The sequence below is a fragment of the Cupressus sempervirens genome, chromosome 9, assembly GCF_028749045.1.
Source record: "Cupressus sempervirens isolate cs-2001-9-10 chromosome 9, ASM2874904v1, whole genome shotgun sequence".
Classification (NCBI taxonomy): Eukaryota; Viridiplantae; Streptophyta; class Pinopsida; order Cupressales; family Cupressaceae; genus Cupressus; species Cupressus sempervirens.
In genome coordinates this window covers 534,018,753-534,044,551 of record NC_143126.1, presented here as the reverse complement: position 1 = coordinate 534,044,551, position 25,799 = coordinate 534,018,753, and the positions used below count along the sequence as shown (strand labels likewise).

Here is a 25,799-nt window from a genome sequence, read left to right as displayed (position 1 = left end):
CATGTAAGACACCAAGGGATCCAAATTCCATCAAAGATATTGATAGGGTATAATTTTCTAACATTTAATTCTTATAAAATCAACTACTCGACACCAAGAGATCCAAATTCCATCAAAGATATTGATATGGTATAATTTTCTAACATTGAATCCTTATAAAATCAACTACTCTCATTCTTTTTCATTTGAGGTACAACTATTTTGACTTTCTAATTAATATATCTTTGTTTATATATTTTATAGCTTTATTTTGATTATTCTAGTTTGTAAAAGAAGAATGAATGGAGAAGTTATTCACAAAGCCAGGAAAATTGCAATGCAGGAGATCCGCAAGCGCTTTGACAAAGCTAGTCTTCATTATGATCAGGTACCTCATATATTTTTTATTGGTTCTTATATGGGGTAGATTGGTTTTCAGGTTTAGCTCTTATCAGATAGCAGAAAAGGGAGTAAGAAAGCTTTCTAGCTGTTGGTTCTGTATTTTGAATCTGTATTCAGTATCAAATAAAAAATGAAATATAGTAATCTAATTTCACCTTAATTTTATAAGATAATCATACTAATATTTTAATAAGGGAATACATCCTGGTCCCATTACACAGAAAGGCTTCAATCATTGCATTTATTAAATACATTCATGTTGATCCACAAGCAGTTTGCTGGTAGCTGCGATGTTTAATAATGGTCCTATGGGTCTTGATAATTAATTGAAATGTAGGCTAGTTTAAATGTCAAAACCTAAGAAAATCATTAGGAGAGACATGAACATCTGAAAGGTATCTTGGAGCATACATGATTAGAACCATTATAATGTACTCGAGATTGTGTTTCATAGCGATTTAAGTATAAATAAAATAAATAGTAGTTTATATGCTATTTTAGGCTAATCGTGCTAATTTTACTTTACAAGCTATTTTTGTGTCAAAATATTAAGGACATTTTTGTTGTTCAGGCTCGTGAGAAGTATCTTTCCTTGAGGAAAAGTACAAAAATGGACATTGTTGCAGAATCCGAGGAGGTAAATAATCATCACTGCGTCTAAGCAGTCAGCTATGAGATATTGGCATATTGCAGGTTTATATGAGTTAATACAGGCAAGAATAAATTATACTGAACAAATGATAGTAATTAGTACAAGATGGCTCCATTAGCATATAAGCATAATTAATAAACAGTCTAAATTTCTATTTGGAAAGATGAAAGAAGTCTTTCAATTTGTAAATATGTCTATTTGTTTTATTGGCATGTGTCAATATAATTTCCTAAATACACAAAAGCTTATGCCATGTTAAATGCCTATATTTGTTCCATTACATCCAAGCATAACGCACACTCTCTCTCTATCAGACACACACATGATATAGTAGTGTAATGATTTAATTCATGTTATACTGCATTGTGTGCATGTGGAATGCTTCCTACTATGGGCCCTTTTCTGATGTGTAAAATAAGAGACTCAATTTAAGGTTTGACCAAAGTGTGCAGATTACCAAAGGTCAGAAGCTGATACAAATTTAGTTTGAATTTATGGAGAGGAGGAAGCATTCTTTTTTGGGGATCTTGAAACACTAAGTCCTTTAGTAAATGTTTATATCTCTAAGAATAGAAAGCTGTTAAAAACAAGAACCGCACAACTTTTTATTGTGCCCATTTTCAGTTTTCTATTGTGTTTTAATTTTGGGTTATCGTCACCAATAGTAGCGAACTGTTTTATTCTGCCTCACCATTTTCTTGAACAGTATATTACTTCTTCTTCCAATGATGATTTGGAATTTTCGTTGAAGCTTGTCTCACATGGGGACAGTGGATCTGATACTTAATTAATAACAATCATTGCAGCCTCTGAATCTGATAGCTACTTGTGGTGGACAGCGATATAATCTTATTCCCCAAGACATTGCCTTGCTGACCTATTGTAGTTTTGGGGGTTATGGGTCCCGACCTTTAAATTGTGTATTTGTTGGGCACAGTGGCTTCTAGTTGATTAGCTCCATAGGCATCCTTCTAACAATTGACTCTATAAGCATCAATAATGTCCATTATCCCACTGGATTTGGAAGCTTAGTGAATCAGTTGGCCAATCTCGTATCACATATACTCAAAGCCAAATGGAAATTTCTGAAGAAAAGAGATACAGCAGGTTATGAAAAGGATAGAAACACTTGCCTTAGTTTATTAACACATTTGACAGAGAGTATCTTCACTTTTTGACTCAAACCATTGGGGGATTTAACTTTTAGCTTTAAGAGGTATACACATCTGACTCTCTTTCACTCCAAAGAGGATTTTCCTCTTTGACTACCAATTCTCATCAAATATGTTATTGTTTAAAGTTCAATTTACTCCTTCAATCTATTCACATCTTCATTCAGTCCTTTAGGACTGGAAATGAACACTACGCATTAAGCTTCAGAAGAACATTGGCCCCAAGCAAGGCTGCTGGCTCACTCCCTTTTTTTCTGGTATTACACTGCTAAACTGGAAAACTAGTTGGAAAAGCCGATGGAGAGTGGGCCAGAGGTTTCAACTTGCTGAATGTGTATGACTGTTACTCTATATGTAGATAATCTCATCCTAGTTGCAAAAACATCTCATAGTTTGAGAGAAACAGTTTTGGGCGTTAGGAAATTGTTTGTGAGGATGTTGGGATGCAAGTGGAGAGTAACAAAACTGAAGTCACGATCTCTTCACAAAGAAAAAATAAATAATTTAGTGATGTACTGTCCTTTTCAAAGGACATTCATTGGAAATAGTGGAAGAATTCAACTATCTTGGACCCTATTTCCACTATACGCTCAGTTTTGAGACATGCAGGCGTAAAAGAATATAGGGGATGTGAATCTTTTTACTGTCTACAACATACATGTGATTGTGCTGACTTATTTGACTAGAACACCAAGAAAGTCATTTTCAACTCGCTTTTTGTCCGACTGTATCTCTATACAGATGTGAAGATGGGCAGCAGCGTATTGGTTAACAAATGGAAGTAGATTGAAAGAATCCAAAAGCATTTCATCATGAGCAGCCTCAAAATCAAAAAGTCAATTTATGCTTTATAGACATTAAGTTATTGGCTAAAAAATGCCTTTTGGCATTGGAGCTTTGGTGGAGGTATGGACTTCAAGTTATTCGAAAGAGAACATGTGGATGAAAATGAACATCAAATGGATGAGTGAATCAGACATTAGCTCACAAGAGGGCCCAGGCCCCAAATACTAAAAAGGAAATAAAAAACTAAGTTAAAAAGCACCGACTTATTCGACTAGAACACCAATAAAGTCATTTTCAACATGCTTTTTTCCAATTGTAGTTCTTTACAGATGTGAAGTTGGGCAGCAGGGTATTGGTTAACAAACGGAAGTAGATAGAAAGAATCCAAAAGCATTTTATCATGAGCAGCCTCAACTTTGAAAAGTCAATTTATTGTTTATAGACATTAAGTTATTGGCTAAAAAATGTCTTTTCCCATTGGGAGCTTTGGCGTTGGTATGGACTTTAAGATATTCAAAAGAGAACATATTGATGAAAATGAACAACAAATGGATGATTGAATTGGACATTAGCTTACAAGAGCGCCTAGGCCCCAAACACTAAAACGGAAATAAAAAACTAACTTAAAGATGCAGAACTGAAGTGTGGACAAAACAAATTGGTTTGAAGAAAGCATGCTATGTGAGAGAGTCTAATGCCACAGGAGAATATGATTAAAATGCATGAGTCGAGGCGAAAAGTTGCATAGATTTTAAGTGGAACTGAAGATATTAATTGCCTAGTTGAGGACTGGACTGCATCATCTTTGCTCTGAGATTTGTAGATGGAAAATATCTAAGGAAGAGTGGGAAATGAGGATATGTGCATTTTGCAACAGGTGAGTGGTTGGGATAGTATGACACTCTGTCATGGAGTGCACAACTTACAATAAACATCTAAATCAATTACGGAGATAACCTGACCCCTAACTGCTTAGCTTTATTTAAGTAGACCATACAGATCTGCACTAGAAGATTTGAGATTATGTGGGTGGAAAATTTGATTGTTCTTCTAGAACAGCCCTTGTGTTTCGTGGTTGTTTTGGCAGAATTCTCTTTTGGTGCTGCTCTTGGTCCCACCGACTACATGTTCTCATGTGGATGTTATTAAATATTTTTCAGTTGATCTCCTTGAAACTCACCATTGTTATTTTCACCAATCAAGAACAGAATTTTTTGCTTTGAACTTTGTTACTGACTAGGATGCTAAGTGTTAAAATTTATTTTAAAAATAAATGCCAAGCTTAGAATGTTGACTAGCATAGAGAGAAATGAATACATGCACAGAGACAGACATAGATTTTAAGTGGAACTGAAGATATTAATTGCCTAGTTGAGGACTGGACTGCATCATCTTTGCTCTGAGATTTGTAGATGGAAAATATCTAAGGAAGAGTGGGAAATGAGGATATGTGCATTTTGCAACAGGTGAGTGGTTGGGATAGTATGACACTCTGTCATGGAGTGCACAACTTACAATAAACATCTAAATCAATTACGGAGATAACCTGACCCCTAACTGCTTAGCTTTATTTAAGGAGACCATACAGATCCGCACTAGAAGATTTGAGATTATGAGGGTGGAAAATTTGATTGTGCTTCTAGAACAGCCCTTGTGTCTCGTGGTTGTTTTGGCAGAATTCTCTTTTGCTGCTGCTCTTGGTCCCACCGACTACATGTTCTCATGTGGATGTTATTAAATATTTTTCAGTTGATCTCCTTGAAACTCACCATTGTTATTGTCACCAATCAAGATCAGATTTTTTTGCTTTGAACTTTGTTACTGACTATGATGCTAAGTGAAAAAATATATTTTAAAAATAAATGCCAAGCTTAGAATGTCGACTAGCATAGAGAGAAATGAATACATGCACAGAGACAGACATAGACACAGTCACACATACATTCACCTACACACACATATGGAGAGAGACACAGGCACAAATACAATTGAAATGCTAATCTAGATCATTTTATTCCAGGCTTTTAGAGACTGAGAATGATCTCTCTATGACATGCATCTGCCTAGTACTGATAATTGGCAACAACTGTATGCAACTTTCACATTCTTTATAGCTGTGATCAAGCAGCTTATTAGGATCAGTAGTTTTCCACATGCATAAGAGCTGAATTTCTGTTATCCTTACTGCAGGAACTACGTCATGCAAGGTCAGCATTTGAGCAAGCTCGCTTCAACCTAGTATGTATGAATATATTCACTTATCTTGTAATTTTCTAAAATGGGCTGCAACCTGTTAGTTTTTCACATATGATCATTTGTTTGATTATTTCTATTTTATCTGTGGAGTTATTTTTTATTAGGATTTACAAAATCTTGATTGTATCTTTATGTGAATCAGGTGACCACTCTTTCAAATATTGAGGCCAAGAAAAAGTTTGAATTCTTGGAGGCAGTTAGTGGAACAATGGATGCCCATCTACGTTATTTCAAGCAGGTATGGGCCTCCTCGGCTTCCTCTGTAAACTTAGAGATTTACTTTTATAACGTTTTTCTCAAGTAAGGTTTCCAGCAGGAGAATATTGTTTCCTGTGTTTGGTTTGTTCATTTAAGTCGATGCTAAGTGTGTTTTGATCCTGGGCCTGGCACATTATCAGGGTTATGAGTTACTGCACCAGATGGAGCCTTATATTCACCAGGTTACCTTTCCATTACTTGCTTTCTGAAAATCTTATCTAGTTCTTAATCTGACTTGAAGTTTTGTATCTTTAAATGTTATTTAAGAGAAATATAAACATTTTTAATGATTTGTTATTTGATTTTGAACAAATGGAGTAGCAGATTGAAAACATCTATCTTTTCAACCTTGGGGTATTAGAAATATAAGTTACTTTTCTTGGAATTCTTCTTTTGATGTTTCCCAAGGTGCTTATATGGCAAACATGATAATTTGAACTGCCTGATAGACATCTTTCTTTTTGTAATTGGTTCTCACTCGATTGATGCTTATGGGGTGTAGATTTAGTCACCTTCCTGTTTTGAACCTTTGGTTGTATTACACAAGCAATTAGACTCCTATCATTTTATATAGCATTTGGACTTCTCACTTTGTGTCTATTCAGCTGCTGATTGCATTAGCCTGTAATCATATCTCTGCTGTCATTTTCTCAATTTTTATGCTTTTTGCTTTCTTTTTTTGATCTTGCTGCTCAGCTCTCACCCCTTTTTATTAGTTTTTATTATATGTGCTGTCTAGCATCTGACTTTTCTACAATGGCTCTAGAAACTCTGAAAATTCTATTTGATTATTTTGATCAGGTATTGGCATATGCACAGCAGTCAAGAGAGAGGACAAATTATGAGCAAGCAGCTCTTGCAGAGCGAATGCAGGAATTTAAGAGACAAATAGATCGTGAAAGTCGATGTTCTTTCAGTGATGCAGATTCTCCAACAGGGGATGGTATACAGGCTGTTGGAAGAAGCTCACACAAGATGATTGAAGCTGCAATGCAATCAACTACAAAGGGAAAGGTAATTCACTAGTATGTTATTAACTCCATCTTAACTCTTTCCCCCCATTTGATTCAATTCGGGTATTTATATTGTGTAGATCATAATAAAATAAGAATATCTTGAATTGGTGACTTAGAATAGACTAGGAGCACCATTACAATCTATCTTACTGGGTTTGTGGGGTTTATGACCCAAATTGGGTTCGGTTCAAACCTGTTTGGCGTTTATTTTGGGATTCGCCTGTGGACATGTGGCCATTAAGACGAAGTCATGGGGCACAAACGGGAGACACTTCATGTCAAATGTTATATCTGTACACTAAGAAAGTGCACTTCTCAAAACCCTTCTATACAAGGTATTCCATAGATTGGAATGCTTTAATTTCGGCTTAGAGCTCTTGATGCAGAGATAAATTCAACGGAAGCAAACACAATAGCAATAGGAACCAACACCAGCAAGAGATAGATTATAAAATTCTTCTATTTAATTTATCAAATGACCAGTACATACATTAGCTCCTCTTGCAGATTTCTTCTCTTTGTAACTTTGTTTCCAGAAACTTTGCTCTCAAGCTTGACCTAAACCTAAACTTAAAACTCTATTTATACTTGCTAAGACGGTCTACGGAAAATTCTAGATTATTACAAAATAGAAAATTCTACACCAGTATAGAATAGGGAAGAATGACCCCACAATGATTTGTACAAATCCCAAGAAAATTATCTTATCCTAATGACGAAATCAAGATAAATTTCTCAAGTCGGCTCATGCATAAAACTTGACCTAAATACATAAAACTTGACCTAAATACTTTATATAAAACTTTGACCTAAATACTTTATGTGGGTGCTCCTGCACCATACTCCCTGGGACAATAGAATCCAAGTCCCTTGGATTTGCCTTCCTCTTTCTTGTCTTCCAATTCTGTGGTATTTGTTGTTTGTACTCTTGACAAGTACCCAAGTCAACTTTCATATTTTCATAAACCTCTTCCACATAAGAACTTAGATAGAACTCCTACAAACCTACAATAAATGGATTAGAAAAAGGAAATGGGACCTCATCATATATGAATTCATCAATTTGGTTCACTTTAGGAACCTTTGCATCCTTTTTATCAATGTCTTTATGCTGCAATATCTCCATGCTTGGAGACAAATTCATCACTATTTGATCCTTATCTATCCTCGTAGCTTCATCACAAATCTTCTTCCTTGCTGCAACTATTATCCTTTTGATAGGCCATACCACTTTCTTTCTTACCCTCAAATGCCATCTCTTGGTTCCATCAAGAACCAACACATCCACCTCTTTTTCATCTTTATGAACCTTTGCATCATAAGACTCATCAACAAGTACCACTTCAACCTCTTTCCTATCTTTAAGAACCTTTTTATCATCAGGTTCATCAACAACTATTTGCTGCAAACTTTTTATATTAGCATCAATTTGTTCATTTTGTCCTTCCAATGGACAAATCTTCTCTTCAATGGCAACCGAGTTCTCTATTCCATCTTCACAAGCTTCTGTAATCTCAAAGGATTGTTTCTCTAGATCACTATTTTCTTTTTCCATTTTTTTTTTCAACTCCTCTTTTAGTCTCGCTAAATTTTCTTCCCCTTTTTTAAGTTCCCTCATTAGGAATCTCATTTTCTCCTCTATCTCTTGATTCATTCTAGCTTCCTCTTCTCTTTTCTTTCTTTTCTCTTTCTCTCTTTTCTTTTTCTGAAAATTACAATATGAAACCCATACATCTAAAAGTATCTTCTAATCATGAGATAAATCTTCTCTTGTGGTCATTGTCTCCTATCTAGGTTCTCTCCACTCAACCTAGTCTTTTGGCCACACTTACAGGTTCTTTCCTCAACTTGACACAAAATCCAATTCACCTTAGAAGCTAAAAGCTTTCCCCAAGCTTTTTCCAAGCGCCTTAGGAGCTTTCCCCAAGCTCTGATACCAAAAATGATGCAGAGGTAAAACACAACGGAAGCAAACACAATAGCAATAGGAACTAGCACGAGCAAGAGATAGGTTATAAAATTCTTCTATTTAATTTATCAAATGAATAGTACCTACATTAGCTCCTCCTGTAGATTTCTTCTCTTTGTAACTTTGTTTCCAGAAACTTTGCTCTCAAGCTTGACCTAAACCTAAACCTAAAACTCTATTTATACTTGCTAAGACGGCCTACGGAAAATTCTAGATTATTACAAAATAGAAAATTCTAGACCAGTATAGAATTGGGAAGAATGACCCCACAATGATTTGTATAAATCTCAAGAAAATTATCTTATCCTAATGATAAAATCAAGATAAATTTCTCAAGTCGGCTCATGCATAAAACTTGACCTAAATACATAAAACTTGACCTAAATACTTTATATAAAACTTTGACCTAAATACTTTATGTGGGTGCTCCTGCACCAGCTCCCTATCTATGCAATGCAAAGGTGTATGCATAAGCATATAAAGAGTTCTTAGTTGACCCTTAGAGACACAACCCTTGCTAGTAAACCATGCAACAGGAGATTCCTTAGACAAGAGCAATAGTGCCAATGTCAAAAGGACTCTACAACATGCAATGCAAGAGATGAAGCTAAACTAGAATGAAATGCACAATGCAACTAAGCTAAGCAAAATGAGAGTGTTACAACCATTTTAATTAAACTAGGTGATCTAAGCTATTGTAAAAGGAAGCTAAACTATTGCATATGCATCTAAACTAGAATGGGGATGATAATGCAAGAATGAGACAAGAAGTAAGAAGTTCTCCACAAAGCTCCAAGGAAACCTGTCAAGAAACTTGCAGCATAACAATAGCTCAAAATTAGAATCCTTAGAGAGGGAGAGAGATCTCTCTTTTAAAGGTGTACGGACGGTTGAGATCAAGATCAAAAAGTGGATGATCAATTGTGGGGGTTGACTTTTGGCATGTTCCATGTGCAAGATCAAGTCAACCAATGATAGAGAGTTGACTTTTCATATGAGAAAGTCTTTTCTTTTAATTTGTAAATATGAAAAAGACTTTATGTTTGCACATTGATTGGGTTAGAAGAATGGGGTCTTTTATTTAATTTAAAAGGGGACATGTTCTTTTAATCAAATATGGACTTGGGATATTATAGTCAAACTATAGGTTAAAATCAAGGAAATTGATTTTTAGCGATTTGGCCTAGGCAATGATTAAATAATGTAGCCAAAATGTTGAGAAGGGCGCTAATAGTCTAGATGACCATTTTTAGGTGATTACAATATCAGTATGTTATGGCATTGACAATGGAATTTTAAATGCTTTTGCTCTCGTATATAGAAGGCATAAGCATTGCCATATCTCTCACAAGGAAATCGCAATTGGAACTATAGGTTTAATGTGAATAATAGGTTTAACAAGATAATTCTTTGTCAAGATGGTATAAATTGGCAGTTGGAACTACAAGTTTAATGGGTGGGTTTAATATATTATTTTGTCTAGAGGTATATTACATTCATATATTGTATTGAAGAAACTTCGTCACTTAAAATGCTGTCATTCAAATTTACACCCATAGGCATTTTACACACAAATAATTTTACTCTAGTTTTTGTATGTGTTATTTCAAATTTTCAAATTATAAATATGTTATCAATATTAAAAAACTATCTATATTTTTAATAATTTTAATTTAATAAGTACAAAAATAAATATATTAATTTTAATATATGATACATTAGACTATATTAAAATTTAGTTTCAAATCTATTGGGGGGCTTTACGGATATATATGATTACAAGTTTATGGTGTTTTTGTTGTTTATATCATACCATATGATTTTGTAATCTTAATTCATGTTTCTAGGCTGCACGTGTGTGTACACACAGACATACATATAATTTTTTTTACATCATTTTAATACCAGTGAACCCAAACCCATTTCAAAATTTTGCTGTAATGGCAAATGGGGCCCTTGAGCCCAAATCTGAACCCAAACACAAACCAGCAACTTATATTACAGCTTATTGTTGTCAGCTGGGATATTTTTGATATGTATTTTAAACTGATGGTTACTAGTTTCTGCCATGTATTTCAGGTCCAAACAATTAGGCAAGGCTACCTTTCAAAGCGTTCTTCAAATTTAAGGGGAGACTGGAAGAGAAGATTCTTTGTTCTTGATAGTCGTGGAATGTTGTATTATTACCGCAAACAACAGTTGGGCAAGCAAACTGTAAGACAATTAAGGCCACTGAATTTCTGGTATTTGATTCTAAATTTTAGGGGTGAGGATATACTGGATTTGTGATGTCCATCTTAAATTTTGAGATAAGGAAATTTACATGTTTATCATTCCCATTTTTTGATTGATGGATCTGTTTTGCAGGGTAATGCCAGCAAGCATTCTCTTAAAAAAGGTCATCATGGAACTGATCATGTATCTGGTTTATTTGGTCGGTTGCTTTCCTCTCATCACCATGGAGCATCGCAAGATGAGAGGTCCGTTGCACACCATACTGTTAATCTACTTACATCAACCATTAAGGTGGATGCAGAACAGACTGATCTGCGGTTTTGTTTCACGATAGTTTCTCCAAGAAAGAAATACACTCTCCAGGTGTGTTGTTTAATGTATGCTGTTAAAACTATCTTTGGATTGAAACCCCACAAACGGCAATTTGATACATTTTTCATGTCTATTATTGTGGGTTTGGATTGTGCTCTGCGATATGCAGGCAGAGAATGCGATGGATCGTATGGACTGGATTGAAAAAATAACAGGAGTCATCGCTTCACTTTTGAGTTCTCAGTTACCAGATCAGGTTAGGACTTTTTGTTCTATATTACGCTTCACAACTATATTATTTTTAATGCCTCAAATTTGAGATCTTTTAAAATGCATTTTCTAACATAACAGTTTCGATTGGCTCTCAGAGGCTTCCATTTAGTCCAATGAGCAGTGGGCATCATCGCACTGCAAGCGAGAGCAGCTCCTTGTGCAGTTCTTCTGATTTTGATCATACCATACATGATGAAAATGGAGTGCAAAGGTGTTCTGCTACAGGCTTTTGTGATCATTCTGGTAGAGGTTTGCATGGGTGCAGGACACATGGAAAGCAGGAAAGTCCTCTTGAATTGTTAAGGAAAGTTCCTGGAAATGATGTATGTGCAGATTGTGGTTCTTCTGAACCAGATTGGGCCTCGCTGAATCTGGGTATTTTGCTTTGCATTGAATGCTCTGGGGTTCACCGCAACCTTGGTGTACATATCTCCAAGGTTAGATTCAGTCCCTGCTTGGTAAAAAGTTTGGCAGGCAATTTTTTTCAAACAATGACATTCGTATAAATAGTTTTGATGAGTGTTAGATTTTAATTGTGTTTCCACAAGCAGTGATGCTTCGATATATTTGAAGTAAAATGTTCCCTTTTATTTTTACTATGTTTGAAGTTGCATTCTTCTGTATCAAGCTCTATTCTTGACAAAATTATTAATTGACTAATATTACATCCCCAATCACAAAATTTTAGGTTTTTCATCAAGAACAACTAAATTGGTAATTTGAATTATCCACATAGTTATTGCAATTCTCAGTCGGAAGAAACTTAGCACATGGTTGAAGAGATTAAGCCAAGAACAATTTTGTTATGTTCAGCAATCAATGATTTATTTCATAAGCTTAGCAAAGCTACATATTTCTCAAAAGCTTTCCTTTGCAACTGTTGTTATCACATAAAGAGAAGAAAGTTCTCCCATAGATAATTATTTATGACCAAATGAAAGCTATGTCTGTTATTCTCTGTTATGGTCCTGCAATGTATCAAACCCTGCAAATAGTCTCCGTAATCTTGATGAATAAAGTCTTTGGTAAGTATCTTAGTACCCTTGTATCTATCTACTACTGGTTTTGGATGGCATTGCTATTTCTACCAAGACCTTTAAATACATTTTGTCCGTTTGGATAGCATTTTCTCCACATAGGAAACATATGGTTTGCACCAAGCAGGGCTTGTGTATTTGAAGAAAGCTTCCAACATGCCTTTTTCATGTTTGCTCTTTTATTATTTTTGGGATATATGGTATCATCGTCAAATAGGCATTTACTGTACTTGAATTTGTCCTATAAGAGGGATTACATTGGCTATTTCCAATAGCTTGTGACTTGGTTTTATAAGTGTTTCCATGCATTGAGGCACTTTGGTCATTGACCACAATCACATTAGTCAGGAATTGAGCTTTTAAGTGGTGGTAGAGCTCTATTTTGGTGGTGGGGGAGAGTCCCTTGTTACCTTCACTCTTCTAAGCTTTGGCCTGTCATAACCCATTTGAGCCTTACAGTTATAATAGTCAGTGGATGCAAATTATTTGGAGTGCTTGTTTGGTTGCCATCCACTCATTGAAACCGGCGACTTTTAGTGTTGGTCATTTGTCATCAATCGCTCTTGCTGTCATGTTCTCCATTTGAAACTTGAAACCCTAATTGTTATATTCCCTTCCTTTTCGCATCAATTTTGTGAGGTCTTTGAAAGAGACAAAATCACAATAATCATAAGTAAAGAAGTCTGTTATGCTATAAATGATAGAGACTAAGATATATATATATATATATATATTAGTTCAAGATATGTAAGGGAACAATATACATATATATCAAGCAACAGTTACGAATGGTGACTAATGATAGAAATATCATAAGCTCTAACCACAACAGCAGTCCAAATCAAACTTAAGAGATAATCCGATAAGAATATATCGGAAGTGTCAGATTGGTCAGAATCAATAAGCATAATTGACTTCATAATCTATAGGGAAGTTTGAGTATGATGCATTCAATAAAATTAAATAATTAACCATTTAAAGATATTGAAATGTTAGATTGACTAATACTGACAGTCTTGCATCAATATTTAGCCAGTGATTACTGGTAATAAGGCATCAATTAATCGAAATAAAACCGATTGATTAGTACAAGGCTGTGACCTTTGGAAGCATCGCTTTAATAAGCCGAGTATAAAAAGGAACCCCATTCCTCCTATTTTATCATCTTCAAAGGAATTAGAAATTATTCAATAAGTCTTGAAGCTCATCGGAATAGGACCATAAAGATGAGAATAATTATTGATAAGTGGTGTTCATTAAAGGAGATGAATCATATGTGTTGCTCACAAGCATCTATGAGTAAATACTGATTTAGAGAATATTATTTCTTTAAATTCTGCTAGGGATAAGGAATACACACACACACACACACACACACATATCTGTGTGTGTATTTATTTACTTTGCCTCTTCCTACACAACAACAACCTACCCTCTTAAGGGGCTATAGCAAGTGACTAAAGAATAGGCTGTGTATAACATTAATATCTCATGTATTAGAATGATGTGTATATATCTCGTATATATATATATATAAGTACACATCATTGTATGGATTGTGTAATGATAAACTAGGCAGAGTGATTATATGGATGCTTACACAGGCCATTTTTCTTAAAATGTCAATGTCAATCATAAATGGATAATAGAACATTGAAATGTATATGTATATGTACATGTATGTGCATGAATGTATGCATGTATGTATGTTATATATCTCATGTACTAGAAACACACACACACACACACACACACACTCATCATTGTAATACATGACACACCCCCATCTTTAAATACACGAGATATTAATGTTATACATAGCCTATTCCTTAATCACTTGCTACAGCCCATTAAGAGGATAGGTTGGTGTTGTGTAGGAAGAGGCAGTGTAAATCCTCACATGGTAGGTAAGTCCATAAATGGGTAAGGACATGCATATTCAATGCCTTATAGGGAAAGTCCTAGATGGGTATGACATGCATTTGCAATGCCTCGAGGTTTGATGTTTAGGAGAGAAGTAAGGAATTGTGGCTTAGGTATGTTGATTGACAAATGTATTTTGAATCCTTAATTGTTGCCTAGTTTAATATGCCTTAAATGCATAGTGATGTATGTTAATCATTGGAAATTGGCAACCTCCTTGTAGGGAACATTACAAAGGCTACATGAATTACTGTTTCTAAGTGCAATTAAAACCCTAGTTGCAAATTTTAGACGTAAATTTATTAGATTATTGTTAGTATCCTAGGTTTTTGCTAAGTTTAGTCTTTATTTTTAGTTTTTTTTTTGATCTAGTCTATTTTTAGATGTTGCCTTTATTTAGACAACATTGCTTTTTAGTTAAATGTTTTTTTATATTGTCTATAAACTCTATCTGTTTAGCTGAATTAATAAAGTCATTCTGTTTTTTTTAAATTTCATGGTATCATATCGGATTGATGAAATTCCATAAAATTTGGTGATTTTTTTTTCACAAAAAAATGAGTCTCTTTTGATTTGGAATTTTTTCCCAGAAATTTGTTTTTTGATTTAAAAAAAAATCATTGGATGTATTTATGAAAATTTTGTGGTTCATCTTCAATGATTTTTGCTAAAAATCGCAAGTCTGTTTTGATTGCGTAGTTTCCTAGATTCAGTGAAATTCTCTTATTTTTGAGGGTTGCATTGTACTTGCTTGTCACTCGCATATGTTGTTTACCACACGAAGTCTAGTGTTTTGCCGAAATGAAGCTTTCTTTGATGGGTTTTCATAAATTTTCCCCTAAACAAGTTTGTGATGGTTTTTCATAATATTTTTCTCTTTAAAACATTTGTAGTAGGTTTTGATAAATTCTTCCTCAAAAATTATCTATTGGATTTTAATAAAATTTTGCTCAAATATTATATGTTGGGTTTTAATAAATTTCCTCAAAGATAGTATGGTGGATTTTTTTATAAATTCTTCCTTAAAACCTAAATTTGGTGGGTTTTACCGACCTCAAAAATCGTGCTTGGTCTTGATCTATTTTTCACCTAAAAAATTGCAGTGTAACACAGGGACTTGAACACCCTCCCAAACCTCGAAGTACTCGTCCTCGAGATGTCCCCAAATTGGGTACCTGAGTGCGCATGTACCCCCACCTCCAACATTTTGCAACCATGCCGTTGCTGGGATGGGTACTTGAATTACTAGTTGAGTTTTGATTTTTGAATGTTACTATTGTGTGTAATATTTTACTGTGTTGAATGTTTAATGGTTCTAGTTCATGTTGCAATTTTGCTATACTCAAGTATTTTAATTTGGTATATTCTACTAAAACATCATTTCATAACTAGCATTTGAAGTTCTATATGTATACTATAGAACACTCCTCCTTGCCTCGTCCTCCCCTTGTCGTCATCCCCTAGCTGTTCCCCCATTGTCTCGAAAATGAGGCCCATTTTCCCTGTCCCAGAAACTCGTCTCGACGTCCCACGTACCCCAATACTGGTGTTATACTGAAGAATTGTATTTGGTTTTGATCAATTTTCGGCTCAAATTGTGTTTGGGCTTGATCAAATTTTTGCCTCAAAAATTGTGTTTAGTTTTGATCATAGTTTCCAAACTTGTCGATTATCATGAGTTAGGCGAATTGGGGAGTTGGGTTAGCCTAGTTGAGTTATGCCAACTCGACAACTTAGCTGATCGAGTTTTGGGGCATAACTCACCCAACTCGTCGAGTTTAGGCATGCATAACTTGGTTGGGTTTGAGCATAAACTTGCAAATTTACTTTGGAATTCAACACTTGACTCAAGGGGCTGAAGGATTTATACAAATATAACATTTAAGTATAAGTTTATACTTATAAGTTATATTTGTATAAATATTGTCAATATGTCTGAGATAGGGTTCAACTTCATAGAGTTAATATTTAAGATTTAAAATCTAGATTTTGGGGTTTTCCAAAAAAATCCAGACTCAATCAAATTACAAGATTTATCACACCTTCAACACTCTAACCCCCCATAACGTATCCTTGTTTTCTAAGGTCAAACTGAAGCTAGAAAATTATTGTCTAAAGGTTTTAAGTTTTTAACCCATTTAATCCAAAACCCCTTTGGTTTCAATTCCATATTGCTAGCAGACATAGCTACAATTTGCATTTGATGTATGTGATGGATTTATCATTTATGTTCCTTGTCCATGTATGTGATGACAAATTAGCTTCCATTTGATGATGGTATAGTATCTTTAAGTTTTATTCAATAAAGGGTGCATGGAACAAGTTTTAAATCATTAAAAATATTTAAATTTCAAGGGTTTTTTCATTTTGCCAAGTCGGCCTTTCTGAGTTCGAGCCAAGTCTGAGTTTGGGAACTATGCTTTTGATCGATTTTACACCTAAAAAACCGTGTTTGGTTTTGGTCAAATTTTCCTCTCAAATACCATTTCTGGTTTATGTAGTTTACGAAGTTCATACAAGATTTTTTGTCATGGATTTTTGTTTTAGGGTATTCAACCATTTTTTCTTGAAAAACAATGCTTTGTTATGTTCAAATTATTGTATCTTGCAATTTATTTTGAGGCATCCGCCTCATTTGTAAATGTTTGGAGGGTTTGTCAAATTTTAATCAAAATCGTGGCAGTTGTTCTTTGTGTGCATCTTTGTCTACAGGAAGGTATATTAGTTAACCAACACCAGGTTGGATGTTTTTTGATGATTTTCAGTTAGAGGCTTTGTAGATTTTGGGAGGGTTAGTGGCAAACTCATCTTAGTACTAGAGTTAGTGGCAAGCTCTTGTCTCTTGTTGCAAACAATTTCGGAAAAAGGGATAACCTTCATTGTTATTTTTTGCTACATTTCTCTGTGTTATTGACATTCTGCAAATCTAGGGAGGGTCTCAGCAGCAACAAAATGTTCTGAAGCATTTATAACTACAAAACATATACATTCTTCTGTAGGGTAGCTGATAGGGTGACCATTAAGGGAGGGTATTAGATTATTTTTAGTATCCTAGGTTCTAGCTAAATTCAACTTGTTCTTCTAGAACCTTAATTAAGGGTCATTTAGACTTTTTAAAATTTAGTTATCTTAATTAGGTCCATTTTTGTATGTCTTTATTTAAATGACTTTTCTTTTAACGCTTTTTGTAGCATCTGTAAACTCTATATATTAAGTGTATTGGTTAATACAATCAGTAGTCTCAAAATCAAGTGAAGTCTCACTTGGGGAAATCACAATTGGTATATGAGCTTTGTTGCTATTGGGCAAAGATGAATCATCGAATCATCCTAGTCAATGAGAAGGAAACTAACAATGTGTGCGTTATGTGTACAATTTGTGTATGCTTTGTGCCTTCATACAAACATGTGCATACTTAGTATTTTCAAGTGAATGTTCCATGTGTGGTTTGACTTTTACTTTGTGATTATAGTTTTTGAAAGTTCAATTGAAATCATTAGAGGTTGGCTTATATCCTTTTTATTTCAGAATATGGCAAGACATTCTTTAGTTAGCTTTGCCAAGTTTATACTATCAAGTTATTATTTACATTAAAAAATAAGGAGAAGACATATATGATGATATTATAGTAGTGTGATTAAAGGTGGATTGTGGATAGGTTTCTATGATCATTCAATCATTGCTTAAGGACAAGCAATTTTGGGGAGGGAAGGATTGTCATGTCTGCAATTGAAACAATAATTTTAATATTCCTATCCTTTTCGAGTCATTTTTTCAAAGTGTCTGAAGGAGACAAATTCACATTTATCAGACACAAAGAAGTTATTTTATGCTATAGATGATAGAGACTAAGATATATTTATTAAAGGTGACAAGACTTGCATATGTTGGTGTATCAACAATCACCTAAAATGATTAGTATACAAATATCAATTAAAGATTTTAAATACTAAGAACTATAATATCATTTAATAGTAGTTATATAGAGACTATGACCCATTAAAAAGAGTTATGCATGGCTTATCTTATGGTTATTTGTAAAAGTACTGAGTTGAATTATTGGAGTTGCTGCTAGATGCAAGATTATAATCATAACAACATAGTAACATTGACGGGGGATTATAAAAGCAATATATATCGCACTTAAACAACAATTATTAAACATAGCAATTTTAATTTTAGTCAACATCAATAAGACGAAGACAATCATCGACTTGATCAGACAAAGGGAAACATTGCATTGTGAGTGCTAAGAAGATCTATTGATATTGTTGATATCTAATCATTGGGAATACATAAATGATTAGTTCAAGATATATATATATATATATATATATCAAGCTATGGTTACTAATGGTGAGTAATGAGAACAATATCATAAGATCTAATGAGAGCAACAACCCAAATCAAATTTAAGAGAGAATCTGATTAGAGGATTTAATTATCAGATTTGCCATAAGGTATAATTATTGACTTAATAATCAATAGGGAAGTTCGAGTATGGTGTGTTCAATCAGATTAAAAAAATAATTGTAAGATATCAAAATGTTAGATTGACTAATATTGACCATCTTTCATGGATATTAAGGCAACGTTAACTGTAAGAAGTCATCAATTAAGAGTAGTAGAACTAAATGGTTAGTACAAGGATATGTCCTTTGGAAGCATCACTTCAACACACTAAGTAGAAGAAGGAAGGCAATTCCTACCAATCAATCATCATGGAAGGAATAACAAATTATTAAATAAATCTTGGTACTCGTCAAAATAGGACTAGAAGGATGAGCATTATTACTGATGAGTGTTGTTCATCAAAGTAGATGAATCATGTAATGTTGCTGACAAGCATCTACGACTTAAATACCGATTTATAAAATATTATTTCTTTGAATTTTATTACAAAGAATGAACCCTTATATGGTCTTATATATAGAGAGAATATTACATGGAATATTTATATACATAGCCTATTCCTTAATCACTCACTATAGCCCCTAAGAGGATAGGTTGGTGTTGTGTAGAGAGTGGTGGAGAAATCCTCACAAGGTAGGTAAGGTCCCACATTGGGAAGGACATGCATCTCTAATGCCTTGAGGGAAAGTCTTGAGATGGGTATGAACATGCATAGCCAATGCCCTAAGGAAGCCTGCTTGTGGATTGTGTCCAATTGCGGTACGACAAGTGAATATTCATCTTTATTAGTGTTGATGTTTTGGAAAGAAGTAATGAATTCAGGCTTAAATATGTTAATTCACAAATGCATTATAAATCGTTAACTGTTTTTAGTTTAATCTGATTTAATTGCATAGTGATGAATGTTAATCATTGGAAAATGACAAACTCGTAGTAGGGAATTTGTAGAGGCCAAGTAGATTTCCATTTCCAAGTGCAACGCAAACCCTAGTCAAATGAAGATTGTGTTGGGGACATACACTTGTATGCCCTACCTAGTCCTCCTTGATTGATAGGTGTTTTGCTTCAGCAACATTAGCTATTTTTTCCAATTTGTCATAGTTGTAATTGTTTATTTAATTGGCAAATTTCGCGTTGTGGAATTGTACAATCATCTTTTCTCGGGCCAAGGTGTTGTCCCTTGCAATTTGTCCGTTTGTGTTTTGGTATAACACGGCATACCCTAGGATTGAATTGCTCACTCCATACAATTATCACATGTGGGATCTCAGACATAGTTATTGCAATCTTGTGGTCTTTGGAAACTCTTGGATGCCAAACAACCTAAATTAACAGACTCATTTGAGAAGTTTGTTTATAGAAACAAAATGGATGAGGCAAAAGGAATTATTGGGCTTCACGTGTTTGATAATTTATTGTTTCTTATTCTGAGTGTAGAAGATTGAAAAAGGTCTGGGATAAGCTTGCTGAGTTGTATAGAAAGTTCAATTGGTTTAGGATCTTGTATCTTGAAGCCAATCTCACTTTTCTCACTCCAAATGCATTTCCCACAATTTAGGATTTCCTTACCTAGTTTAAGTTGATATTGTGATAGTTGAAAGGGTGTGGTAATGAAAATGCTTATAAGGAGGATATTTTGTCAATCCAGTCTTAAGCTTTAAGGTCCATTTCAATTGTTTTCTTTTACCTTCTATTCTACTATGTCTAAGCTTGAAAATAGTTGTGTGATCAATTGACCATGGAATAGTTCAAGTTGGTTCATATGGATGCTCTTCCCAAGAACCATACTTTGGTGGCTTAATCCTCCAATTGTAAGGGGAAGAACACAAGCAAGCCCAAGACAAAATCTAGTGAAACTTCTAATACCTTTTCCAAATGGGCTAATTTAAAGGAGAGACTCAAGTGTCCAGTTTGTAAGAAATTATCCATAGTAATGAGAATTGTAATAAGGACAAACTTCGATGTAGTTTTGCAAGCAAGTTGGATAGTATGAACAAAAATGCTTCAAGAAGGAAAATCACGAGTTGAGATAATTACTCAAGCTACATAACGTTTCTGCTTCCTTTTCATCACATTCATCTTCAACCAAATGTGCGAACAAATCTTCTAAATGATGAAGAAGCCCTCACTCAATTAATGAAGTCAATCCTTTGATACAAAGAAGTCTCAAACAATGTGCAAAGTGCTTCAATTAGAACAAATCATGTGTTGGCCAACACACAAAAAATGCCTTATATAAAATTTCAAGTCAAGGGATTGAATTGGCATTCAATGATCTTGAATCTCCTTCATTCAGCATTTCTTCTTTGACTGAAGATTTTATTAGTCTTGATGAGACACTTGCAGAGACTCTTGGTTCTATTTTCAAGCCTTCATTGTGGATGCTTCTATCTCATTGCATTATGGTATGAAAATTCTTTTGAGATAGGTTTGTTGCCGTTGGATTCTTTTTTAGCTTCAAACATTCATCGATGTTCTTGATGCTACTTCATTATGAGGTGGAAGGGCAATGTTGTCTCCATCTCTCCCAACATTAGAGGAGATATTGTATTGTATTCTCATGATGGATGTCATTCTTTGTGGGTATTGATATGAGACCTCCATACATCACTTTGCTTTCTACATCTTTTTTTTGCAGAGGAGTTTTCTTCTATAGGATTTTTCCCTTTTTCACATTTGTGAGAGATTAGTTGTGCATGAGTATATAACATGGCCTAGTTGTAGGACTTATATATTGCATCTTCATATTAATCTTGCATAATTTGCGTGATAGTTGAACTTCCTAAGTTACACTAAAGAGGGGCTTTCGAGTAAATTGGGTTTTATTCATTTTACTCAAGTTTACATAGAATAACTTAGTTGCCACATAAAACAATCATTTAATATTAGTTATATTAGGCGTCATTATTTATTGTATTGCATCATGCATTTAATATTTGTAGTAGGGTAGCTGTAACTACTCCATCCTCACTTGCCTATATAAGCAAGCTCTCTTCTACATTGTAACATCATCAATTCATTGCAAGCTCTTGTCAAGCATTTCATTATGATCTCCATTTTCGTTATTGCTCAAGTTGAAACATTCTTGTGTGGGTGGATGATTTATTAGTTTGATCCCTTGAAGTGTGGCCAACTTCACGACGGGCTTATATTCTCATCAACACTAGGGAAGACATTGGAGGTGTACTAAAGCAAAACAAACATTCTTTAGCCTTTGAAAGTAAACATACTAAAGGAAACAAAAAGAAGCTATTCCATATATGAAAAGTAAATGCTTGCAATCATATGCATACCTTAGCCAAATTTAGGCAATACCTTGTTTGTCAAAGATTCATTGTAAAAATTGATCACAATAGTGTAATTTTTTTTTTAAAACTCGAAATGTTTAAATGATAGACAACAAAACTGGGTGCCTAAAATTGAGCCCATGTATTTGATATTGAATATATGAAGGGGAAAAACAACTTTGTAGCTACAACTCTTATGCAAGGGCCCCATATATGTTCCATAGCAAGCATCTTCGTAGATTGGAAGAATTCCATTATTGATGCGGAAACACTCACACAATCAAATTTAGAAATAACTTGCAGATAATGAACCCTAGATTGTCGAAATCAACTTGCTCTTAATTCCATTATTGCCATGAATGCCATCCACAAGCCAGTGACATCCTAGAAGGGAATATACAAAACGAAGAGTACAAGGTAGTGGAAGAGCTTATCTTATACAAAAGTAGGGTATTCCTTGTACTAAGCTCAAAGATGAAACAAAAATATCATTAGAGAATACCATGACGACTTTCTAGTTGGACTCCAAGGGACGACAAAACTTATAAGCAAGTGGGAAAAATACTCTCGGAAAGGTCTCAAGAAAGATGTCCTTAACCATTTCAAAGAATGCCTAAGATGTCAAAGTTACAAATTGTAGCAAACACATCCGACATGCCTCAAACAACCAATACTTATTCCTTACAAAAAATAGGAAAGTGTTTCTATGGACTTTAGAATTGGACTTCCAAAACTACAAGTAAAAGATTGCATATAAGTAGTGGTGGATTGCCTTCCAAATGAACATTTTTGACAATATCCACTAATTATAGAGCTCAAGTAGCTGATGTCTTCTTCAATGAATTTTTTAGTTTATATGACCTCTCCAAAACCATCGTCAGTGATAGAGACAGCTGATTTCATTGCCTGTTTTCACAAGAGCCCTTCCATTTAGAAACCGAACATGCACTAAGCATGAGCTATCATCCTCAAATTGATGGACTAACAAAAAGTGTAAACAAAATGGGTGGAAGGATACATAAGAAATTGTCACAAGGCAACAAAATGCATGGATTAAGTGGTTATATCTTGGAAGATATTGTTACAACACCACCATCACATGTCAATAGGGATGAACCCCTTCAAGATCTTATAGTGACATGTGGCAACCTCTTCTGGAAGTTTGATTTTCCAATTAAATTGTGTACTAGGGCTCAAGGACTTTGTGTAACAAAACATGGATATTATGAACACACTCAAGCAGAATCGACATTACCCACAAAACCAATAAAGGATGTATGCATGTAGGACAAAATTGAAAGGACATTTGAAGTTGGAGATTTTTGTTTTCCTACAATTACAACCATGCAAGTAGTCTTCAATCAAGGCTGACAAAGCTGAAAAACTTAAATTATGATTTTATATATATATATATATATATATATATATATATATATATATATATATATATATATATATATATATATATATATATATATATATAGGTGAATTAGCCTATGAATTGGAATTACCAATAAAGAGTTAAAACAATAATTTCTTCAATATATCCAAACTCAAAAAAGTGCTATGACAACATATTACCCCAAGGAGGATATGATGAAGGCAAGCTAATCTGGAATCTAAACCAATCTTGATGTGCGAGAAAAAAGTTTTAGGAAATAGCAAATTCTGGAATCCTTCTGTCATTAAAATTTATTTTTGATAGGTAATGGGGCGAAGACTTGATTATTTATTATTATTTGTTGAAATTAATTATTATTACGTGTCAAGCTTGAGTAGACTCGAACCCAAGACCTCCTAGATGAGAGACTCACAATTTACTGTTGTGTTGTAGGTTCTTGCCTCTTGATCATCTAAAATTTATATTGCTTGGCGATGAGAATTCTTGGGGAGGGTGGACTGTCATGACCCCAGCTGTGACATTATAATAATAACTATTCTAAATAAATAAATTCAGAAAATTGTCTTAATCCATAATACTTCATAGTTATCTAAACAACAGCCTGCTGAGCATTCACTACATTAATCGCAAATTGGTAAATAAATTTCTTCCAAGGAGGAAATAGGAACATGCAAATAACTGCAAGGAGACTTTGATTGGTATCCTTGCAGTTGGTTGACCAAATGACCCTTATGTTGTTGTCAATTTGTTGATGGTATTGACAAAATAGAATTGATAAAGACAGTGATCCTTGGAAGAGGCACGCAGCAACTATGAAAGGGTGCAGCCTTGGGGAAGGTTGTATACATGTTAGAGGACATGAGTCTTTACAGCAATTGAAGGAGTATATAAGGCAGGTCAATATTGCTATCAGTGACATCGAAGGAGAAGCAACAAAATCCAATCAGAAAAAAGTAACCTTACATGTAATCTGTACACATCTGAAAACAGATAGATCAAATCATCTGCAATCCTATATTGGTATCCTAATTAGTAATTTCCTTTGTGTATGCAGCATGATAGTGTTTCTATACATAATTGTCAAATATGCAATAACATGTCTGCAACATAATAATATATTTACATAACCTCTCATACATTAGATATAGGTAATAATATATAATATCTAGTCTATTGCTGCAATAAATCATGACAAGGTTAGTAACGGAGTGCAAGAGGGAGAGCAAAGATGGAACCTCCTCCTTAGCAGACCATCCTTTATTGAATGTCCAATGTGCCTGCCACTTGTGGCCAAGAGGTGCAAAGTCATGTTCTTGGTCTCAAATGAGATGTTTGGGCACCCTATAGCGGCTTCCTCTCCAACCTTTGCATTGATTGATGGTGATGGAGACATATGTGGGTTAATAAAGTAGCATAAAAGGGAAGGCAAAAATGGGCTCCCCTTTGAGTAGATCACTTCACATCTAGATGTCCAATGTGCCTACCACTTGGGGCCAAGGGGTGCAAAGTCATGCCCTTGGGCTTAGTGAGGGATGTTTATGGTGCACTAAACTCGACCTCCAATATGGTTGATTACTATATTTAAGTATTTTGCTTATTAAGTTCAATACATATTAATGTTATTACAAATGACCTCTAACGCAACTGATTATATATACAATTATTTGTTATTAAACCCTATCCCTAATAAAATAAATTGGTCTTATGAATTATATTACCAGTAATATCTAATATTATTGCATGATTTAAGCAAAGAATTATCTTTCTTAAAGCATTTTAATTGGTAAAATTGTAACTCTAACAGGGAACATAACATAGGTATAAGTGATTCCAATCCTTGTCACCTCTCACCAAAGCAAGCTGAGTATAAGGAGGGGGCGATGAGGCAATGTGATATAGCACTTGAGTATCCCAACTTGGATACTTTTGTTGCCTGGCTTTTCATTGGGGATGAGGGGAAGAAGGCTGCTATATAGGATTTCATTAATGCAGTAGGTGGGAGTGGCATTGTGTCTGCTTATGGTTCCAGATAACCAACTAATCATATTGATTGATCTCATTGAAGATAATATGACGAATACTGTTTTATACTGGTTTTACATTTGCATTTTCACAGATTTAAACTGTTTGCTTTCCTCTTTTTTGTTTAAGTTTTTGGTGTTGACATTCTATGGTCAGCTATCAATTATGTTTATAATTTTGTGCAAATTATGGTTATAAATGTATTACGGAAATGGACCCAGCTGTAAAAATGGGGAAAAAAACAAAGACAGAAAGTCACCAAAACCAGGTCTTGAATCTGAAACAGCAATATACCATAAAAGCACACCTTGATATTCGGGGCTATAACTTTCAATATTAATTTGTAGCTTTGCATGATGATTGGCAGACATAACTTGGTGCTAGACTCTTGTGCATCATTGACGA

At 34.4% G+C, this 25,799-nt stretch overlaps 1 protein-coding gene across 1 annotated transcript in view; it reads left to right on the top strand.

Moving 5' to 3' along the window:
• LOC149539695 (ADP-ribosylation factor GTPase-activating protein AGD3-like) overlaps nt 1–25,799 on the top strand; it is a 60,797-nt gene that overhangs the window by 19,895 nt on the left and 15,103 nt on the right. The window contains exons 6-15 of the mRNA XM_089800913.1: nt 323–367; nt 953–1,018; nt 5,182–5,229; nt 5,390–5,485; nt 5,646–5,687; nt 6,307–6,519; nt 10,570–10,704; nt 10,858–11,088; nt 11,207–11,293; nt 11,406–11,747. Of these exons, the coding sequence (XP_089657039.1) occupies nt 323–367; nt 953–1,018; nt 5,182–5,229; nt 5,390–5,485; nt 5,646–5,687; nt 6,307–6,519; nt 10,570–10,704; nt 10,858–11,088; nt 11,207–11,293; nt 11,406–11,747 (1,305 nt within the window). The remainder of the gene's footprint in view (nt 1–322; nt 368–952; nt 1,019–5,181; nt 5,230–5,389; nt 5,486–5,645; nt 5,688–6,306; nt 6,520–10,569; nt 10,705–10,857; nt 11,089–11,206; nt 11,294–11,405; nt 11,748–25,799) is intronic.